A 17,360-nucleotide genomic window follows, 5' to 3' on the forward strand; every position below is an offset into this window, starting at 1 on the left:
TTTCGACTTGCTGTTTGCTTATGAGAGGGATTAGAAAGCATAGCGAAGGCCAAGTCTTTACTGATTGATAACAAAGTGACAACTCCCTTCTGAACTCCCAACTTCCAAGTCTGGTGGGCATTGTGACTCTGATACCGACGGCAGACGCGGGCGCCACTTTATGGATCCAGGCCGGGCCGATTGAAGATTTCAGAGCTTTTGAGAACTTGGGACGGACCGTATGGGGTTGCGAAGGACGGGCCCAAAGGAGATGCTAGCTTGTGTTTATTAGATTGCGCCTTGCTTCTTCGAGGAAGACCGTTGCAGGTGTGAAATGAGACTGCAGCCGATAGCCCCTCGTATTCGATCCTCTCTGGTGTTTCGAGTGACATTCTTGATACAATACTACAGGTCACTACTATTGTTTCGGCTGTTACTGGTATATTATTATTCCGTCGTCAATGACGATGGATGCAGCAACGGAGATGGAACCTCAATTGGGTGGGAACAGAAAGAGAGCAGAATTCCTGATCTATGATAACAAGTGAAAATCGAAAAGCGAATAGGCGCCTTGGAAGAGGCGAGAAGCTCCTTGCCCTGGATGACATCAGATGGTTTCGGCAAGGCGAACAGCCGCGAGTCATGTTCATGCGGGAAAACAACCGCTTTAAAAAAAAAAATTTGTTTCCGGCGCCCGCCGTTTTCACGTTCGTTCGTCTGCTTGCCCGCCGCTGCCCATGTCATTTATATTGCTCCGAATGGACATGGTGATGAAGCTTATCTCTTTTCCGGCCCTTGGCATATTTACAACTACCGTGCAAATCCGGCCCAGATGGCCAGAAGTCCGGGTTGCCTAGGGCCATCCTTGTCGAAGTCGGGTTGCAGCAAAAGTGACCAGTGACAAGTGACAGTGACAAGCTGGCAGATAAGCGAAGAGCGCTGGGAACATGTCGAGTAAGGCGGTTCAACTACGGCGTAACGCAAAACTCAAAACTTCGAGGCATTTCCCCGAACAATGGATCATTTCGAACACTCAGTACCGAGCTTCTATGGGGTTTCTATCTCTGGCCTTACGTAGCCAGGTAGCATCTCTAAAAAGCCCCCCAAAAAAAAGAAAAAGAACAACGCCCCCATGTCCCTCGGCTGGAGCTACCCTTAGCAACGGTGGCCAACCAGGATGCCAGCTTTGCCAGCTAAGCTGCGCCCGCTCTAACCTAACGGGCACTGGCGTTTCCGCATGGCATCCATCGCCATCTTCCCAAACAACCCAAGCAGCTCCTGCAAGCGTTCGCCCGTTCGAGAGAGGAGACCCGCCCTCTTATTACCAGAAATGGATATCCCAGATCCCGGTCAAGAGACATGCCTGTAAGATTTCCGAACAAACCGGTCTGTTTCCAGGCGGGCAGGCTTTGCGAACCTGGCACACACCCACACACAGACGCCTCGTAAACCGCCCTACCTGCGCCCTATGATGTGTTGCCCTCAGCTATCAGATCCTCGAGGCGCCAAGTGCCAAGCCAAGGGTAACCATGCCCATACCCATACCCAAACCCAGCGGGTTCGGCATAGATTAGATGATGGTCGCCATGCCCGAAAAATCCACCTTCGTTTTGAACAAGCTTCGCTTACCAGAACGCTTACCAAACAACCCGCGAGCTCCACCCCGTGGGATTTCACCAGTGTTGTCACATATTGTCGTACTGACTAACGGTTTGAAGAAATTGCAGGCGAGGAAAAGAACCTTAGAAGATGCTTACCAGCTTCTTCGACGGGGATCTGCTCGAAGGATGAGTGAGTGTCACTGGGGAGGCAGATGGAAGGAGGCGGAATCTCGCGCCCTTGGGACCAGGGGAAGAGTTTGGTTCGTCATGGATCTTCTCGGTATCTGATCTAGACTCCGTCGTTGTTTGGGAGTCAAGCTGGGTTCATGTTGTTGCTGAGGAGCTGATGTCTGGCCGAGTGAAGAAGACATATAAGGACCTGGCTCGGTCAACTCGAGAGGCTCTCTTCCGTTCTCTACCCAGGCCCAACCAACTAGTCCTTCTTTTACTATATACCAGCCTTTTTAAGAGGTCATTTTTTATACTAAATACTTTCTTTTATTCTACCTGTCTGAGCAGCTCAAGCTAGCTCGACACCCCACACAGACATAAAGATGCGTGCATCTTGGACTCTCGCTTTCATCTCCCTGGCCGCGGCCGGCTGCGTCAAGCGCGGCCCCGGCGGCGGCACGATAGACGGTACCGATGGCACCTACGACTACATCGTCGTGGGCGGCGGTACCTCCGGTCTCGTCGTGGCCAAGCGCCTCAGCGAGGACCCCAAGGTCTCCGTCCTCGTGGTCGAGGCCGGCGGCTCGCTCGAGAACAACGCCAACGTGACCAACCCGCTCGGCTACGGCCTCGCCTTCGGCACCGACATCGACTACGCCTACCAGACCGTCGAGCAGGAGTTCGCCGGCGGCAAGCCCCAGACCCTGCGCGCCGGTAAGGGTCTCGGCGGTACCAGCACCATCAATGGTAAGTTTTTTTCTTCTTGGACAAGCATATATGTATATATATATATAAATGAATAATGGAAACTAATCATGTTCACACAGGATTGGCCTACACCCGTGCCGAGTCCAACCAGATCGACATGTGGGAGAAGCTGGGCAACGAGGGCTGGAACTGGAACAACCTGCTGCCCTACTACACCAAGAGCGAGCGCCTCGAGGTCCCCAACCCCCAGCGCCTCGAGTCCGGCAAGATGACCTTCGACGCCGCCGTGCACGGCAAGGAGGGCCCCCTCAAGACGGGCTGGCTCTTCGGCATCACCAACAGCACCCTGGGCGCTACGCTCAACACCACCTTCGCGTCCATGGGCGTCGAGTGGAACCCCGAGGTCAACGGCGGCAAGATGGCGGGATACACCGTCTACCCCTCCACCGTCGACCAGGACCTCAACATCCGCGAGGACGCGGCGCGGGCCTACTACTTCCCCATCCGCGACAGCGCCAAGAACCTCAAGGTCATGCTCAACACCGAGGCCCGCCGCCTGACGTGGAAGGCTGCCGCCGCCGCTAACGGCACCAAGGGTGCTCTCCCTACTGCCGACGGTGTCGAGGTCACCACCCAGGACGGCAAGACCATGGTCATGAAGGCCAACAAGGAGGTCATCCTGTCGGCCGGCGCGCTCGTCTCGCCCCTGCTGCTCGAGAAGTCCGGAGTCGGCAACAAGGCGATCCTGGCCGCGGCCGGCATCCAGTCCGTCGTCGACCTGCCCACCGTCGGCGAGAACCTGCAGGACCAGGCCAACAACGGCCTCAAGTTCGGCATCGCCAACAACTTCACCGAGACGGACAAGAACGCGTACGTGGCCTACCCGACCGCCGAGCAGGTGTTCGGCAAGGACAAGGTCGCCGCCGTCGCCGCGAAAGTCAAGGCCGACCTCCCCGCTACGCGCAGCAGGTCGCCAGCGTCAACGGCAACGTGACGAAAGCCGCCGACCTCGAGAAGTTCTTCACCATGCAGTACGACCTCATCTTCGGCGCCGACCAGCCCAACCCCATCGCCGAGGTCCTGCTCTACCAGCAGGATGGCGTCTGGGACAGCGAGTACTGGGGCCTGCTGCCCTTCTCGCGCGGCAACCTGCACGTGACGGCGGCCAACACGTCGACCACGAAAGCGACGGGCGCCAAGATCAACCCCAACTTCTTCATGCTGGACTGGGACACGACCCAGCAGGTCGGCGCCGCCAACTTCATCCGCCGCATGTACGGCACCGCGCCCTTCAAGGACGTCGTCGGGCCCGAGGACACGCCCTCGACCAAGACGGTCCCGGCCGACGCCGACAACAACGAGAAGGCCATGGGCGACTGGCTGAAGCAGAACTACCGCTCCAACTTCCACCCCGTCGGCACGGCGGCCATGATGCCGCGCGAGGTCGGCGGCGTCGTCGATTCCTCCCTGAAGGTCTACGGCACCGCCAACGTGCGCGTCGTCGACGCGTCCGTCCTGCCCTTCCAGGTCTGCGGACACTTGGTCTCGACCCTGTACGCTGTCTCGGAGCGGGCGTCGGACTTGATCAAGGCGTCGGCTAAATAAAGAAGGGGCTTTTGAGAGAGATGCCAAAGCACAATTCTTGTTGTATCATTTACATGTATATATACCTTTTCTTATAGACATAGACACTTCTGATACCACTAATAGATCAAACATGTAAAACGTTATATTACCATTCTGGAGCATACCGCTTCAAGTGATTTCAATAGGACAGATAAACAAAGTAGGGGGCGTTTAAGAGGTTGTTTTCATTGCGCGCATTCGATATATTATCTATGCGCCTTTAGATGAAGCATGCCATAATAGCATGCTCAAGAATGCATTTCCCAGCAGGTCAATAGTGTTTCCAAGTCTGTGAGCTGAAAGAGAGAGTGATTTGCTAGCTATGCGGGTATCTGAAACGTAAGTCTTCTTTTGCTGTTACTCGCCAGATTCCAAATAACGATCGATCGTTCCGACTCGTAGCCCTTGGTGACGCTCTCATCATCAACACACATTGTGGTCAACAGCTGCTCAGATGGCGGCGCCAATAGTACACACTAGATTACATTGGCGAAAAGGAACATTCGAACTTTGGAGCAAAAGCACTCACCCAACCCAACCCAACCAAAACGGACTCCTAAACACATAACAAACCATACACACGTGCGAGAAAATCCTCCCAACGAAAGTTTCTGTCGTCCGTCTCATTTATACCCTTTTTGGCCGCCCTCTCCCTCGAGTCGCCGGCGAGGCGGTCGAAACGGCCTTTGCCTTGCTGCTACTACTACTACCACCGTTGGTAGTAACAGCAGTCCGTTTTCGTCACCCGGTTCGACGACGCCCGTGGTGGAGTCGCGGCGGCGGCCTTCTTGTTGGGCATAGCAGTAGCCTTCTTGGCAGCAGTCCCATTGACGGCGGGGGCTGGGTCCGGAAGAGCAGAAGCTTCTTGGCTCGGAACTGATTGCCGAGCAGGACGGCCACGTCGCTTGGGGGTATCGACGCTCTCTTCGGGCGCGGCCTGTTGTTGCTTGCCCTTCTGCGCCACCGGCACCGCTTCCGGCGCGACTGCTGTTGCGGTAGTTGTCGCAGCCTTCCTTCCCGGCCGCCCTCGTGGGCGCGGAGTTGCTGTCTCTTCAGTTATAGATGGCTTTGCATTTTCAACCGCCGCCGCCGCCGCCGCCGCCGCAGCAGCAGCAGTTGCAGCTTTGCTGGGCCGCCCGCGCCGGGGTGTAATAACGCCCCCCTCAGGCACAGCAGCCTGTTGGTTGCTCTTCTTCTCCAATGCTGCCGCCGCTGCATTTGCGACCTTCTTTTCCTGGACCTGAGCCTGAGCCTGCGCCTTGGAAGGCCGCCCGCGGCGAGGGGTAGGAACGTCCTCCTCGGGTGCGGGTTGCTTCTTTTCCGCCACCACTGCAGCAGCTGGCGCAGTGGTAGCAGCAGCAGCTCTCGCCGGCCGCCCACGGCCGCGTGGAGTAGGAACAGCCTCCTCTTCGGGCGCGGTCTTCTCCTTCTTCTTCTTCGCTGCTGTTGCTGACGCCGTCGTCGTTGTAGTAGCAGCTTTCGCCGGACGGCCACGGCGAGGCGTGATGATAGCATCCTGAGGTGCAGTGGTTTCGCTCTTCTTTGCCGCTTTGGCGGTAGTAGTCGGGGCCTTTTCCTTCTCTGGCTGGCTCTGCACCTGGGCTTTGGCCGGCCGTCCGCGCCGCGGGGTTTCCTGTGGTACCGCAGCGCTTGGCGTTGGTCCTTTCTTGGCCACCGGCACCGGAGCCTCAGCAGGGGCTGCTTGACTCCTCGCAGGCCGTCCGCGTTTTCCAGGTATCTTCTTGGCAGCCATGACCCGCTGTTTCGCCTTAGTCACTGCGACGGAGGGTTTGGCTGGGCGGCTGTCGACGATCTTGGCAGGACGTCCGCGCCGAGCAGCAGCCGCAGCAGCCGGCTTGGGTGCGGGTACGGCCTTTTTGCCCGCCTTGGCTACTGACGCGGCGGGTGCTGCTTGGCTCTGGTCCTTCGGAGGGCGTCCGCGTCGAACGGCCGTCTCCGGCGCCTTCTTGGCCGGTGCCGCTTTCTTCTGAGTCGTGGGGGGAGCCTCTTGGTCCACCAAACTTTTTCGGGGCCGTCCCGCCGGCCGCCGCCCCCGCTTGGCTCCAGTAGTAGCCGGTGCAGCTGCTTTCCCCTTGGCAGCAGCTGCGGCTGGGGCAACCGGTGCCTTGGTGCCTCGGGCCCTCTTGGACGGCAATGGTTCCGGAAGTGGTGCTTCGGCCTCGCGTTTCCTCGAGGCCGCTGCCCTGGCGCTCTGTCGAGGTTCTGCTGGCGGCGGCGGAGCTTCTTCATCGTCGCTTTGCTTGGACGACTCGCGCACAAGGTCAGTCGGTGGGGAGACTGGCGCTTCCTCTGATTGCCGAGGCTCCTCTAGGCCCTCTGGGCCCTCAGGCTCCTCAGGCTCTTCTGGCTCCTCTGGCTCTGGATTGCCTAGAGCTCCAAATGCTTGACCCAAGGTGGCGGGTGCGGTACCGAGTATCCCAAAAACGGCGGGTCGTGCGTCTGTCTGTTGTTCAGCTGAGGTGTCCACGGTCTTCGCGCCCGCAATTTGCAGACTCAGGTCCCGATCCTCGACATCCCGGTGGACCTGCCCGGGGATGGGCGGCTCATCAAAGTCCGCGCCCTCCTGCACGATCCACGAGTTCTCCGGCCGCGCGCCCAGGGGCCGCTCCAGCACCTCGATCTCGTCGAGCTCGGACGGGGTGAAGTGGAGGTCGTCGTGGTAGTGGCGCAGGCCCACGCTGTGCGGGTCCTTCGCGATGCAGCTCAGGTCCTCGGGCTCCGGCGAGGGCGACTCGTAGCGCCACTTCCAGGACGCGACGCGCTCGACGTCGAAGCCGGCGGCGAAGTTGAACTCGCGCCGCCATTCGCCGCGCTCGATCCAGCGCTCCTTGACGGACGGGCCCAGGCGGCCCTTGTACTGAGCGCGCGTGGCCCGGTCCAGCCGGTTGCACCGCATCGTCTCCTCGAACCGTTCCAGGCGGAAGACGAACCACGGCCTCGAGGTGAGGAAGGCCTCGGCCTGTTCTTCCGACGCGTCCGGTCCCAGATGCGCCAGCGGGAAGCCGGGGCTGTACTCGCCGCGGCGCAGGCCCTGACGCTGACGCAGGGCGTGCAGGACGAGCCCCTTGCGGTACAGCTCGACGGCCTCGCGGGCGTCGGCGGCCTGCGGCTCCCAGGGCCAGCGCCAGTCCCTATAGCGGTCTTCGGGCGCGACGTTGCGGCCCGCGAAGCCCCAGGCGTCGTTCCAGACGCCGAGCTTGCGCCAGCGGTTCTTGAGGACGTGGCGGACCACCAGGCCCTGGCGGCGCATGCCGACCGCCTGCTTGAAGGAGTTGGAGAAGGGCATGCGCGCGTCCTCCCGCAGCGCGTCGCCGTAGAAGACCTCGGCGGGGCTCAGCACACGATGGGCGGCTGTCGCGATCATCTCTTGCTCTGCCTCGTCCAAGGGACGTTCTAGCCTCTGCAGGACATGGTCTGGCAAGTCCTCAAAGCCGAAGTTACCATCACGCATAATAGGTAGTGGGCCTAATAGATCTTCAGGGCTTAGGTCCTCTGGATCAGTGGAGGATTCGTATGGTGGAGAGCTCATCGGTCTCAAAGCGCTGGAGCGAAAGGTCGCGCAGGCCATTATTTGCGGCCAAGGCTTGCAGAGCAGGGACGGCATCCTCTGGCGCGCCTGGCTGAGGTTCATCATCGCCATCATCAACATCCATATCATCAAAAAAGAAAGGCGGCATCTTGTGGACTTGCAACGTATCGGAGAAGCTTATCCAGGGCCGGTCTTAGTATCTGTAAGAAATACGATGGAAAACCAATCAAAATAAAACATTGAGAACAGGAGCAGAATGAATGGGAATGGCTGGGGGGATGAGAGCGTGTCTCGGGGTACATGTACTTTAAGTTGAGAGGTACTTACTTCTTCAGCGCGTTCTGCACGCACAGGCCAGGCCCAACAGCACAGGCAAACTGCAGGTCAAGTGGACATGCACCAAATCAATCACACCACCTTGTTTGGACGCTCCATGAAACCAACATCTTCTGCATCTTCTTTATCTGGCCCATTCCATTCCCAGATGTTTGATGAAATGGAAGTGAGGCTACGGCGTGTGCTTTGATGCCAGTACATATTATTGTGAGCCACATGAATATACGCATGACCACCAACGTCTTGGTTAGGTAGGCACTGGCCAGTGGAGTTGTAGATGTAGCATTGAGATTACTTCAGATGGCAGCACGAGAACCAGCAAGCCCGATATCACAAAGAACCCTACACACAATTGCCTCCCGACTTGTAAAGCAGTCATGTTTGCCCTACCACTAGCTGCTCATGGATCTTTGTTCTTTACCATCATGCATGGTATGGCCTTCGATGGATATCTCTGGGCCCCAGTTCCAGGCACCTGCCCTCTCGAATCCTACCCCTATATATCACTTGCATTCCATGGAATCTTTCCGAGAACAAATATTTCTCGAGCCTCTTCGTATATTACTTCTCCCCTTGAAATGCATCATGGCACCTCAATATGATCAATCCAAGGCAGCCGACCCGTCCGGCTCACCACACCAAGAGACGCTGTTCCATCTGGTCCCTATTAGCGGATTTGGCCGCGAGGCTCTTTCTCATCCCCAAAGTCAACCCTCCCTGTCGAATAGCAGGCAGGAACGCGATAGTGACAGTTTCCGAGGGGGTTTTGAGTTCGGCTACCGTGTGCCCAGCGCCGCGCGGTCTCGCACCCACCCCCCTTTCGAATGCCGTCCCGAGAATGATCCTATGCTCCTACGCGACCGCTCGAGGCGGCCGTCGTCTGTCAAATGCGAGCCCATCTCGGCCCAAGCGGTCCCTGCGGAAGAGGGACTCGAAGCATCGGGATATCTTGGCCAAGGTAGATCCGGCCAATTCCATCACATCCCACTCAAAGCATGGAAAGACGAGTTAGTGGCTGTCAAAACTGTTCCCCCGAAGGGTGATCACGAAGAATCGCCTGCTCTTAGACGTGATAAGGCTGAGATGTTAAAAACGTTGAAAGCAGAAAATCATGTCAGTCGTTTTACCCAACTGGTTTTCAGTTCGTCCAGCTTAACCCGGTTACTCATCACGTAAACAGGACCACATCATAGCCGTTATGGGCGATACAGGGCTCGGGCCCGACGTGCCCGAGAGAACAGTGTCGAATCGGGAGTCCTTGACTACACTAGTAAAGAGCTCGTTTCCGCCTTTGGGTCTACGCAATGGAGACTCGCTTCCGTATGAGCATCTACGGAAGGTATGGGGGAAAACCTGTCTCAAGGTTGCCAAACACATGCTTTCTGCCCTTGCGTACCTTGCCGCCAAGAACATCGTTCATCGAAACGTTAAACCGGGCAGCATTGTATATTATCCTGCAGAGCAAGAAGGGCAGAGCGACCCTGGCGAAGGTCCCCATGGAGGCTTTCGATTTCAGCTCGCTTATTTTGGTCTCGCCACCTATGAATCGAATGAGAGTGCATCATTATGCGGACCTATTTACTACCAGGCCCCAGAGTTGCGTCTCGAGAGCAATGTTCATCACAGCCATAAAAGCGATGTTTACTCTCTGTGTGCAACCCTTGTAGCCATTGACGATGGATTTCTAACATTCCATAAGCTAGCAAAAACCCCCGAGTACCTGGCTATACTGCACACGGTGCAAAAGAGGATCAAAGGCGACGAACTCTGCGAAGCCATGGGCACGATTGACCCCGATGAGCGGTTATCGGCAGCGGAATTACTCCAAAAGCACTTCCATAAGGACATAGCGACGCAAGATGCAGAAGCTCCTCCGCCCTCTGACCCATCGTCACAAACGATTGGTCCCATGCAGAATCCCGGGCGTTCAGCGGCAGGCCGCAAACACGCCCCGCCCCCTTTGAATGTTCTTAAGCCGCTGCACGCGGTTCGAGGTCGAAGGAGCGGCAGAGCAACCCCAAACCGAATAAGCCGTCGAGCAACCCCGTCACCGTCGCCAAGAATTCGAGAGGAAATCCTTGCAGAACTCGAGCGTTGCTAAGGTTCTTGCTGGACTCTTCAATCAGGTTCTGATCGATATAGAGGGACACTAGATCCCAAAGAACCATCCGGTCCGTCGGGAGGCAGCATCATCATGCCACGGCTCTCTGCGGACACCATTGAAACCGTTCATATCGCCATGGCATAATCGGGCAACGATGAGCACCGGTGCACTCGACCACACGCCACAGAAAGCAAAGAGTTCAGTCCACTCTTTCCTTTGATGAGCAGCGAACGGTTATAGTAGGGTACGACTTGACGATAAGCTAGAATTGCCAGGCGCTCTACGTTGAGCACGATCCCATTTTAGACGTCGTTCTTTCTTTTTCTTTGCAATTTACTAACCCTGATATAAGTTATATAGCGTAACATTAGTATACAGCGGGTTTGGTCAAATAGGTCGGCGGCACAATTGTATACTAGAGTCTTGCAGGCATGGACCCTAGTGGGATAGTAAGATACCACGTAGATATGTGACACTATTCATTGGCGCTCCTGAGAAGCCCAAACACCTGTCTTCTTTTTCAGTACTTAACTGAGTGATTAAAGGTTCAGCGGAACAAAACACACGATGGGCGGACATGTAACAAGATATAAGAAATGCAAAAAGAATGAGTTGAATGCGGCTTATGTGGATCGAACTAGAGTCTTGTTAGTGACAACTGACTCGGATGTTTGTTCCGGTTGTAAGCAATGGATTGCTTACCACATGACCTCCAGATATTCTGATGAAGTTTGGATCTTCAGTCTGGCGCTCTCCCAACTGAGCTAAATCCGCTGGGATGATTAGTTGGTGACGAAAAGTCCTCTCGCGGAGGTCTATATTTCACTTACGCCAATGACTTTGTCGCTTGATGCAGATGGTATATTTGAGAGGTCGGGCACGAGAAAGGAGGCGAGTGAGCAGTTGTCGAAGTGGGTACTGCACTAACAGTATATAATCACTAGGTATATGAGAAGGAAAGCATGGGCGGATCGAGAGAGGGCTGGGAGATCGGATTGATCTTCATTGTGGGCGAGTCCGACCGCTTGGAACCCGGCTGGGAAAGAAGGGCACTTATGGCTGAGGGAGTTTCCGGGAGTCAGACGGACCCTTGACCAACAGACTTGCCTGTCATTGGCGATGACGCAGAGAGACAAATCAGTTGTCGCTGACCACGGTGAACAGGTAGTCATGTACAAAAGCACACACTGGAAAAGCAAGGACATTGACTCGTTTGCCACTTGCACAACTCATTTCTACAGTAAGCACAAAACGTGGCCAGTGTTCAACTGGCTGGGCATGTTTGCTGCCGGGGGTCTCGGCCACCCTACCCCAGCGGAAGAAACTCGAAGAGGGGATGGTTAGGTATGAGAAGGAAGCAGACCGAGCCCGAGATAATGCTGTAAGCGGGCTCCGACGCGGCTTCGGGGGCTGAATGCGCGGACCCCTCTGCACCCGTTCATGTGAACCACACGCCGCCCTTGGGAGATGGCAGCCGAAACGAGCGGTCGCGGCCCCCGACTTGGGCTCGTCCAGGCCGGGCGCCGCGGCGTTGCGTTCGGAAGTGTCTCTCGAATGAATGCCGCCTCCGGGTGGTTGCGGAACTCAAGCTGCTCTCTTGCGCGTCGATGCCGGCGAGCATCGACAGCAACTAGCCTTATTGTTCGGAGGCCGGGCCGGGCCGGGCCAGGCCGGGGTTCGAAGGTGAAAGAACTGGCGCATCACGAGGCAGAAGGAGAACATGAAATAATCACTGATGCAAAGGTTCGCAGCACTCAAAGACGGCCAGCATCTTCCCCGAGGGACGGAAGTGTGTGTCTATCCTTTTCTCTTCGGTCTGAAGAGTGATAGTCGGTTCACGAATTGATGGCGTCATCGACATGGCGTCGGCTATGAGCCAAGACGATGGCGCCAATCTTCCGGGGCGGCCTGGTACGTCCGCGCGGCTGGATCCAGATCCACGTCGTGCGGCTCCGAAGGGGGCCTTGCGCTCGCTCCGCTTCCGGCAGGCAATGAAACGTCAACGGCATGCGGCGTCGCGATTTCACGGCCCCTGTTTGCCTGGCTATGTAGTTCGCTATGTGTGTTGGACGCCCACGGGCTTTCAGAGGCGACGACGTCATCGAAAGCCAATCTTTTTGTCTGCTAATACAGCAATAGTGGCAGTTGAAAGTTCAAATCGTCATGGCCAGTGGCGGGGATGATGCTTGCGGGGGCACTCATTGTGAAATCTACGGCGCGCCCTCAGAGGGTCAGACGGTATCCAAAAATAGCACCGTGGGGTTTCAATTGTGTGGCATATATCAGTGTTATATGGGCGCCTGACCGGTATTTAAAGTCATCTTGGCAGAAGGAGAGTTGTTGTTCTGTCGTCCGTTACATGCCTTTCACCGACTATCATGATTTCTGGCTTCGAACCCCTCTCTCAAAAGGCGGTGATCCTCGACTGACCTCTGATTGGGGTAGCGCAGCCGAGCAAATAACTCGCCCATCTGTTGGGCAGTAAGGCTAATGAACAACAGCCAACATCAGTTGCGCGTGCAGCTTTGTTCAAAAGTGAGGCAACCAACCTCCTTACAGGTTGGCCAAAGACCCCACGATCGGCACCGGCTGGACAGCGAATCCCCGCAGTGCCGTTTCATATTGGGGTCACGTACCGCAACGAGGCGCATTTCACCTTAAGGAAGTCGACTTCGTGAGTCCTATTTCTCATCTGTCACGCCCCCTTTTCGAGTCGTCCTCATTTTTAGGTTAGCGCCGACTATTGTTGCAGCATGGAGGCGACCGACAACAGTAGCTATACGTTGCGCAAGGCCGGCCGGCCATTCACCGCCGACCATAGAATCTGGTTCGAGCGCGACGGCCAACTCATCTCGCCCTTCCACGACATCCCGCTCCGCGCGCATGATGGCGAAGGCTCGCTGAACATGGTCGTCGAGGTCCCGCGATGGACCAACGCCAAGTTCGAGGTGAGAGCATCCCCCCGCCCGCTCATTTGCGCAGCCACAAAACCCGTACTCACCCGCCTCCAATAGATCACGAGGGATGAGCGCATCAACCCCATCGGCCAGAACGTCAAGCACGGCCAGCTCCGCTTCACCAACAACTGCTTCCCCTACCGGGGCTACCTGTGGAACTACGGCGCCCTGCCGCAGACCTGGGAGGACCCGCACCACGTGCACCCGGACACGGGCCTGCCGGGCGACAACGACCCGCTCGACGTGCTGGACATCGGCCGCGCCGTCGGCGCCACGGGCGAGGTCAAGCGGGTGAAAGTGCTCGGCATCCTGGGCCTGCTGGACGGCGGCGAGACGGACTGGAAGGTCATCGCTATGGACGTGCGGGACGCCCGCGCCGAGGCCGTCAACGACATCGGGGATGTCGAGACCTACTTCCCGGGACTGCTGGACGCGACGCGCGACTTCTTCCGCGTTTACAAGATCCCCGACGGCGAGGAGCCCAATGAGTTCGCGCTGGATGGCAAGTTCATGAACAAGAGGTAAGTTCTGATTGATGCCCCCATCCATCCTAGGTAGATTTACCTGCCTCGTGCCGGACGGATCGTAAGACCAGAGCTCACACCGGAAACCCCCCTAGGTATGCACTCAGTGTCATTGCAAACTGCCGAATGTCCTGGAAGCGATTGATCACCGGAACAGCAAACCGTGGGGATATTTCAATGTAAGTACTTAGCGCACCCCCCCCCCTTCCCATCCGGATTCGCGAGTTCTTGGCGCAAGCCGCTGACGAAGGGCGCCACCGTCGTTGTGTGAAGTGAGAACACGACCCTGACCGGTACGCCGGGCAAGATCGATCCGGATGAGCTGGACCTGCCGCCCGAGGAAGACCTGCCGCCGGCCGACGTCACGCCCAGCGAGGACTGGCATTTCATCTCGCGCGAGGAGCTGGATCTGTCGACGGGGTGGGTGTCGATTGATGATGAGGGCACAGGGAGGCTTGTTAGCTAAAATAGCTACGGATCAAAGATGACGAACCTCTCAAGGGGTTCTGTGCCCCGAACTAAACTTGAGCAAGATCCGCCAACTTTGTTTACCAACCGATGAGACAATTAACACTCCACCGTTCAGCATATTAGAGCCACGGGCAACGTCGAGCTTCTGTCGCCTCACCTCTCAAGGAATCACCGAAATGACGTGGGGAGCCTGTCGCAGCAAGTTCAGAGGGCTTCCCTCATGGGAAATGATCATGAAGGCCATGTTGGCTTCCGGTCGGAGGGGAGTTGAGGTAGAAGGTAAATGATATGACTTGAAACTGAATGAACTACAAGATGATTTCTCCTTCCCACGTCTTTGGTCTTGTTTCTTCATGTGACTGGGATGGCCTTCTATCACCGGCAATGAAGAGGCCTTTTGACGTGACCTCCGAGTGGGTGGACAGAAGCTATCGCTCACGACATTATGACTTGCGCAAAGTCGTTGAAGCCCACAACTCCGTGGTACACAAAACCCTTGGCACCCACCCCCCCCCTCCCCCCCTACTACTTGGAGGTGGCATGCCAGGGAGAGATCTTGCATGTGCGCAAATCCGTAGATCATACTCCGTACCGTAGGTTGAGAAAGAAGTTTCACCGTAGGCAGGTGCGCTAGCTTTGAGGACCGTCAGCATGGCGAAACCTGCGTGAAGACTGAGGAATACACATGACGTTGGCTTGCTTCATCTGGACGCCCCATCCACAGAGCATGTGGAGGCACGACCGACAGCTTCAGAGCCTCGTTGCAGAGGGCGTCTACCATTCAACCATCTGTTCATGCTATCGCATCTGCGACTGGAGAAACCATCCGCAGCGGCTTAAGGTTGACAGGTGCCACAGCCGAACGAGACTGGCAGTGGCTACAAGGGAAGGCTGCAAGCTTTGGCAATCCAGGGGCTGGTCTTGTCCCTTCTTGGGTATATGTTCGCTAGGGGTCCCATAGATACCACACACAAGGCACAGGGACGCCTAACCTAGCGGCGTAAGCAATATGGTCGTCTTTTTGTCGCGCGACTTGGGCTTGTCACGTATCAAGCCAATGAACCCCCTTTAACGGGAATGTGCCCCGGCCGCCAGTGGGAAACTAACCAAGATGTAGCAAGCCGCCAATGCAAGCTCGCGACGGGGCGGTTTCCCTTGCGTTAGTGTGTTTAAACAGTTGACAGCGACCCTGGAAAAGCAAAAGTTGGAAAAACGGCAAGTCGGAACGGTTCAATGGCCGCCCGGAAAAGCAGAGAAAGAAAAGTCTGCATGTAGCCACGGAGGCAGGAAAAAGGTGCGGTGTAGAGCCGTAAGCCGTCTCTGTCATGACTTCTGTCCTCTCAGTGACCAGTCGGATAGCGCTACCTACTAACCAGCTAACTCCAAGGTGCGACGTACGTCACGGTGCATTCTCTGTTTCCTCAGAGGCGGCTCGTTGGCGCATACCTACCGAATTGAGGCGGGAAAAAGAAAGATCAGACTCGGATGGCGGGTTTGAAGGTCTCTCCTCGGTCGGCGCCGATGTTTTATTTTGCGCCCGAAAAAGCTGATGCTGCTAACAGTCTCCGTACGGTATGTGTGTGACGACATGCAATGGGTGATCATTATTGGCTGTTCATGACGATCGGCAACGAATCCAAATATAGACAGGCGTCATCTCTCTTCCAATAAATACTCTGGCTGGCAGGGCCTGGGTTGGGTCTCTCGTTCGTCAACCACGCGCGCGTAAATATGTTTAAAATACCTACACACTGACATGACAGACTCCTCAATTGATGCAACCTGTAAGCGCGGGACGAGGGTTATTCGCGGAAGCGATTCGAGGCGAATCGGACTAACGCCCTCGGCAGATCTCGAAACAAAGTTAGACGGCTGGTGGACGCGGGCGCGAAAAAAACGATAAGGCGGGGGTTTACATATTCTTTTGGCTCTTTTTCTTTCTTTCTTACAAATACGTTTAGTGCTCGGGAGATGAGCGTACGACAGCGACGATCCGGCCTTGGCCATGCAATCCAGCCGATCATTTGCTCATCACTCGAACTGAGGCTCAAATAGATCGCTGATGGATTGATGCAGATCATCACATACGTCCAGACAATAATGTTCGTTGTCGTCAGCTCAGCAGCAGAGAAGCTAGCACCCGACCCGAGAGGCCCGGCGGTTGCATACCTACAAAAACTTACCGACGGGGCGGATGGACCTTAATAACCTAGCGAACTCCCCTTCTCTCTGATCTCAGCACTATCGAACTCTCATCACTTGCTACTTTTGAGACTCGTCCGATGTCGAGATATCAACGCATCACAAAATGGGCACTCCCCCACGAGAAAGAATCACGTAGAGGGCTGGCTGCTTTATGCTCGCCGGAGCAGGTCCCATCTCTGATCCAAGGGGGGACTGAGATCTGGCTATATCGCTCTTTGCAGAAAAGCAATCCGAAGCGAAGGGTTAATTTTCGTGGGAGGAACCAATCAGTCGCTCCAAGTCAGATTTTTGCAGCAACCATCAAGTATGTAGGTTAGGGAGGTCTGCCCCTGGCATTGGTGTGCGGTGTCCGGCGTTCGGGAGGATCCACCCCTACTTTAGCCCTTCCCTCCCCCTCCTCCCACCAGTGACCAACCCGAACCCCCATTTTAGTTTGTTTTACATGCAGGGGGGAGGCCATTGAGTCTCCCGAATCAATCCCCCAAATGGAAGGTGTGCAGCTGTTTCCCCAAGTGAAGCTGTGTGCTATTGTCATCTCCTAGGCGAAAGAAAAGGATCGGATGTTGACGCGGTGCAGGGTTCCGGCAGGGTTCCGACCTGAAGGCCTGGAAGGGGGGGGGGGGGATGGGGAAACAAACATTGGACGAAATTAGGGTAGGTGAGCCTGGATTCCTTCGCCTCGTTCGTGGTAGCAGTTGGCAGGACTTGATAAGCAACGGTGACGGTGATCGTCATAACGTTGAATTCGTCACTTCGATCTACAGGCTTGAGGCACACACAGCCACATGCATTCGAAAACTCGTTCCTTGTTTTTGTGTGCCTTTTTTGTTGTGCTCACCACTCGCGCACTTGCATTCTGCATTGAGTCAATCAACCAGCCAATCTCTCCGTCGGGTTGTTGAACGGCTCGAGCGCCCTCCCATTAATCTCGGGGATACGAGTGCACAACCAAACAACCCACATCCAATCCAACCTGCTACGACAACTCCAAATCACCTGGTTTATGGATAACAATAGGCGGTGTTCTCACTTCTCTCCCCAGACGGGCCGACAGCGCATAGTTCGTGTTATTGCCAAATCCAGGCCAATTTGCAGAGTCGAATCCTTAGGCCGGGATCATCAAGGATC

General features: G+C 56.1%; 4 protein-coding genes across 4 annotated transcripts; 3 read left to right on the forward strand and 1 right to left on the reverse strand.

Moving 5' to 3' along the window:
- Positions 1 to 2,134: 2,134 nt before the first annotated feature.
- On the forward strand, positions 2,135 to 4,064 carry PG994_004027 (Glucose oxidase; the record flags this gene model as incomplete). The annotated part of the gene is made up of 3 exons (XM_066855436.1): positions 2,135 to 2,498; positions 2,579 to 3,375; positions 3,426 to 4,064. 3 exons carry the CDS (start codon positions 2,135 to 2,137, stop codon positions 4,062 to 4,064), a joined length of 1,800 nt encoding a protein of 599 aa, XP_066719714.1.
- Positions 4,065 to 4,791: 727 nt separating this feature from the next.
- On the reverse strand, positions 4,792 to 7,737 carry PG994_004028 (uncharacterized protein; the record flags this gene model as incomplete). The annotated part of the gene is made up of 1 exon (XM_066855437.1): positions 4,792 to 7,737. The coding sequence occupies one exon, from the start codon at positions 7,735 to 7,737 to the stop codon at positions 4,792 to 4,794; it is 2,946 nt and encodes a 981-aa protein (XP_066719715.1).
- An 819-nt stretch (positions 7,738 to 8,556) lies between these two features.
- Positions 8,557 to 10,072, forward strand: PG994_004029 (uncharacterized protein; the record flags this gene model as incomplete). The annotated part of the gene is made up of 2 exons (XM_066855438.1): positions 8,557 to 9,084; positions 9,152 to 10,072. The coding sequence occupies 2 exons, from the start codon at positions 8,557 to 8,559 to the stop codon at positions 10,070 to 10,072; spliced, it is 1,449 nt and encodes a 482-aa protein (XP_066719716.1).
- Positions 10,073 to 12,828: 2,756 nt separating this feature from the next.
- Positions 12,829 to 14,022, forward strand: PG994_004030 (inorganic pyrophosphatase; the record flags this gene model as incomplete). The annotated part of the gene is made up of 4 exons (XM_066855439.1): positions 12,829 to 13,023; positions 13,090 to 13,553; positions 13,652 to 13,735; positions 13,830 to 14,022. 4 exons carry the CDS (start codon positions 12,829 to 12,831, stop codon positions 14,020 to 14,022), a joined length of 936 nt encoding a protein of 311 aa, XP_066719717.1.
- Between the last annotated feature and the right edge of the window lie 3,338 nt (positions 14,023 to 17,360).

The sequence above is a fragment of the Apiospora phragmitis genome (assembly GCF_038363925.1).
Source record: "Apiospora phragmitis strain CBS 135458 chromosome Unknown utg000004l:1.0-3135199.0:1.0-3139288.0, whole genome shotgun sequence".
NCBI classification, from domain to species: Eukaryota; Fungi; Ascomycota; class Sordariomycetes; order Amphisphaeriales; family Apiosporaceae; genus Apiospora; species Apiospora phragmitis.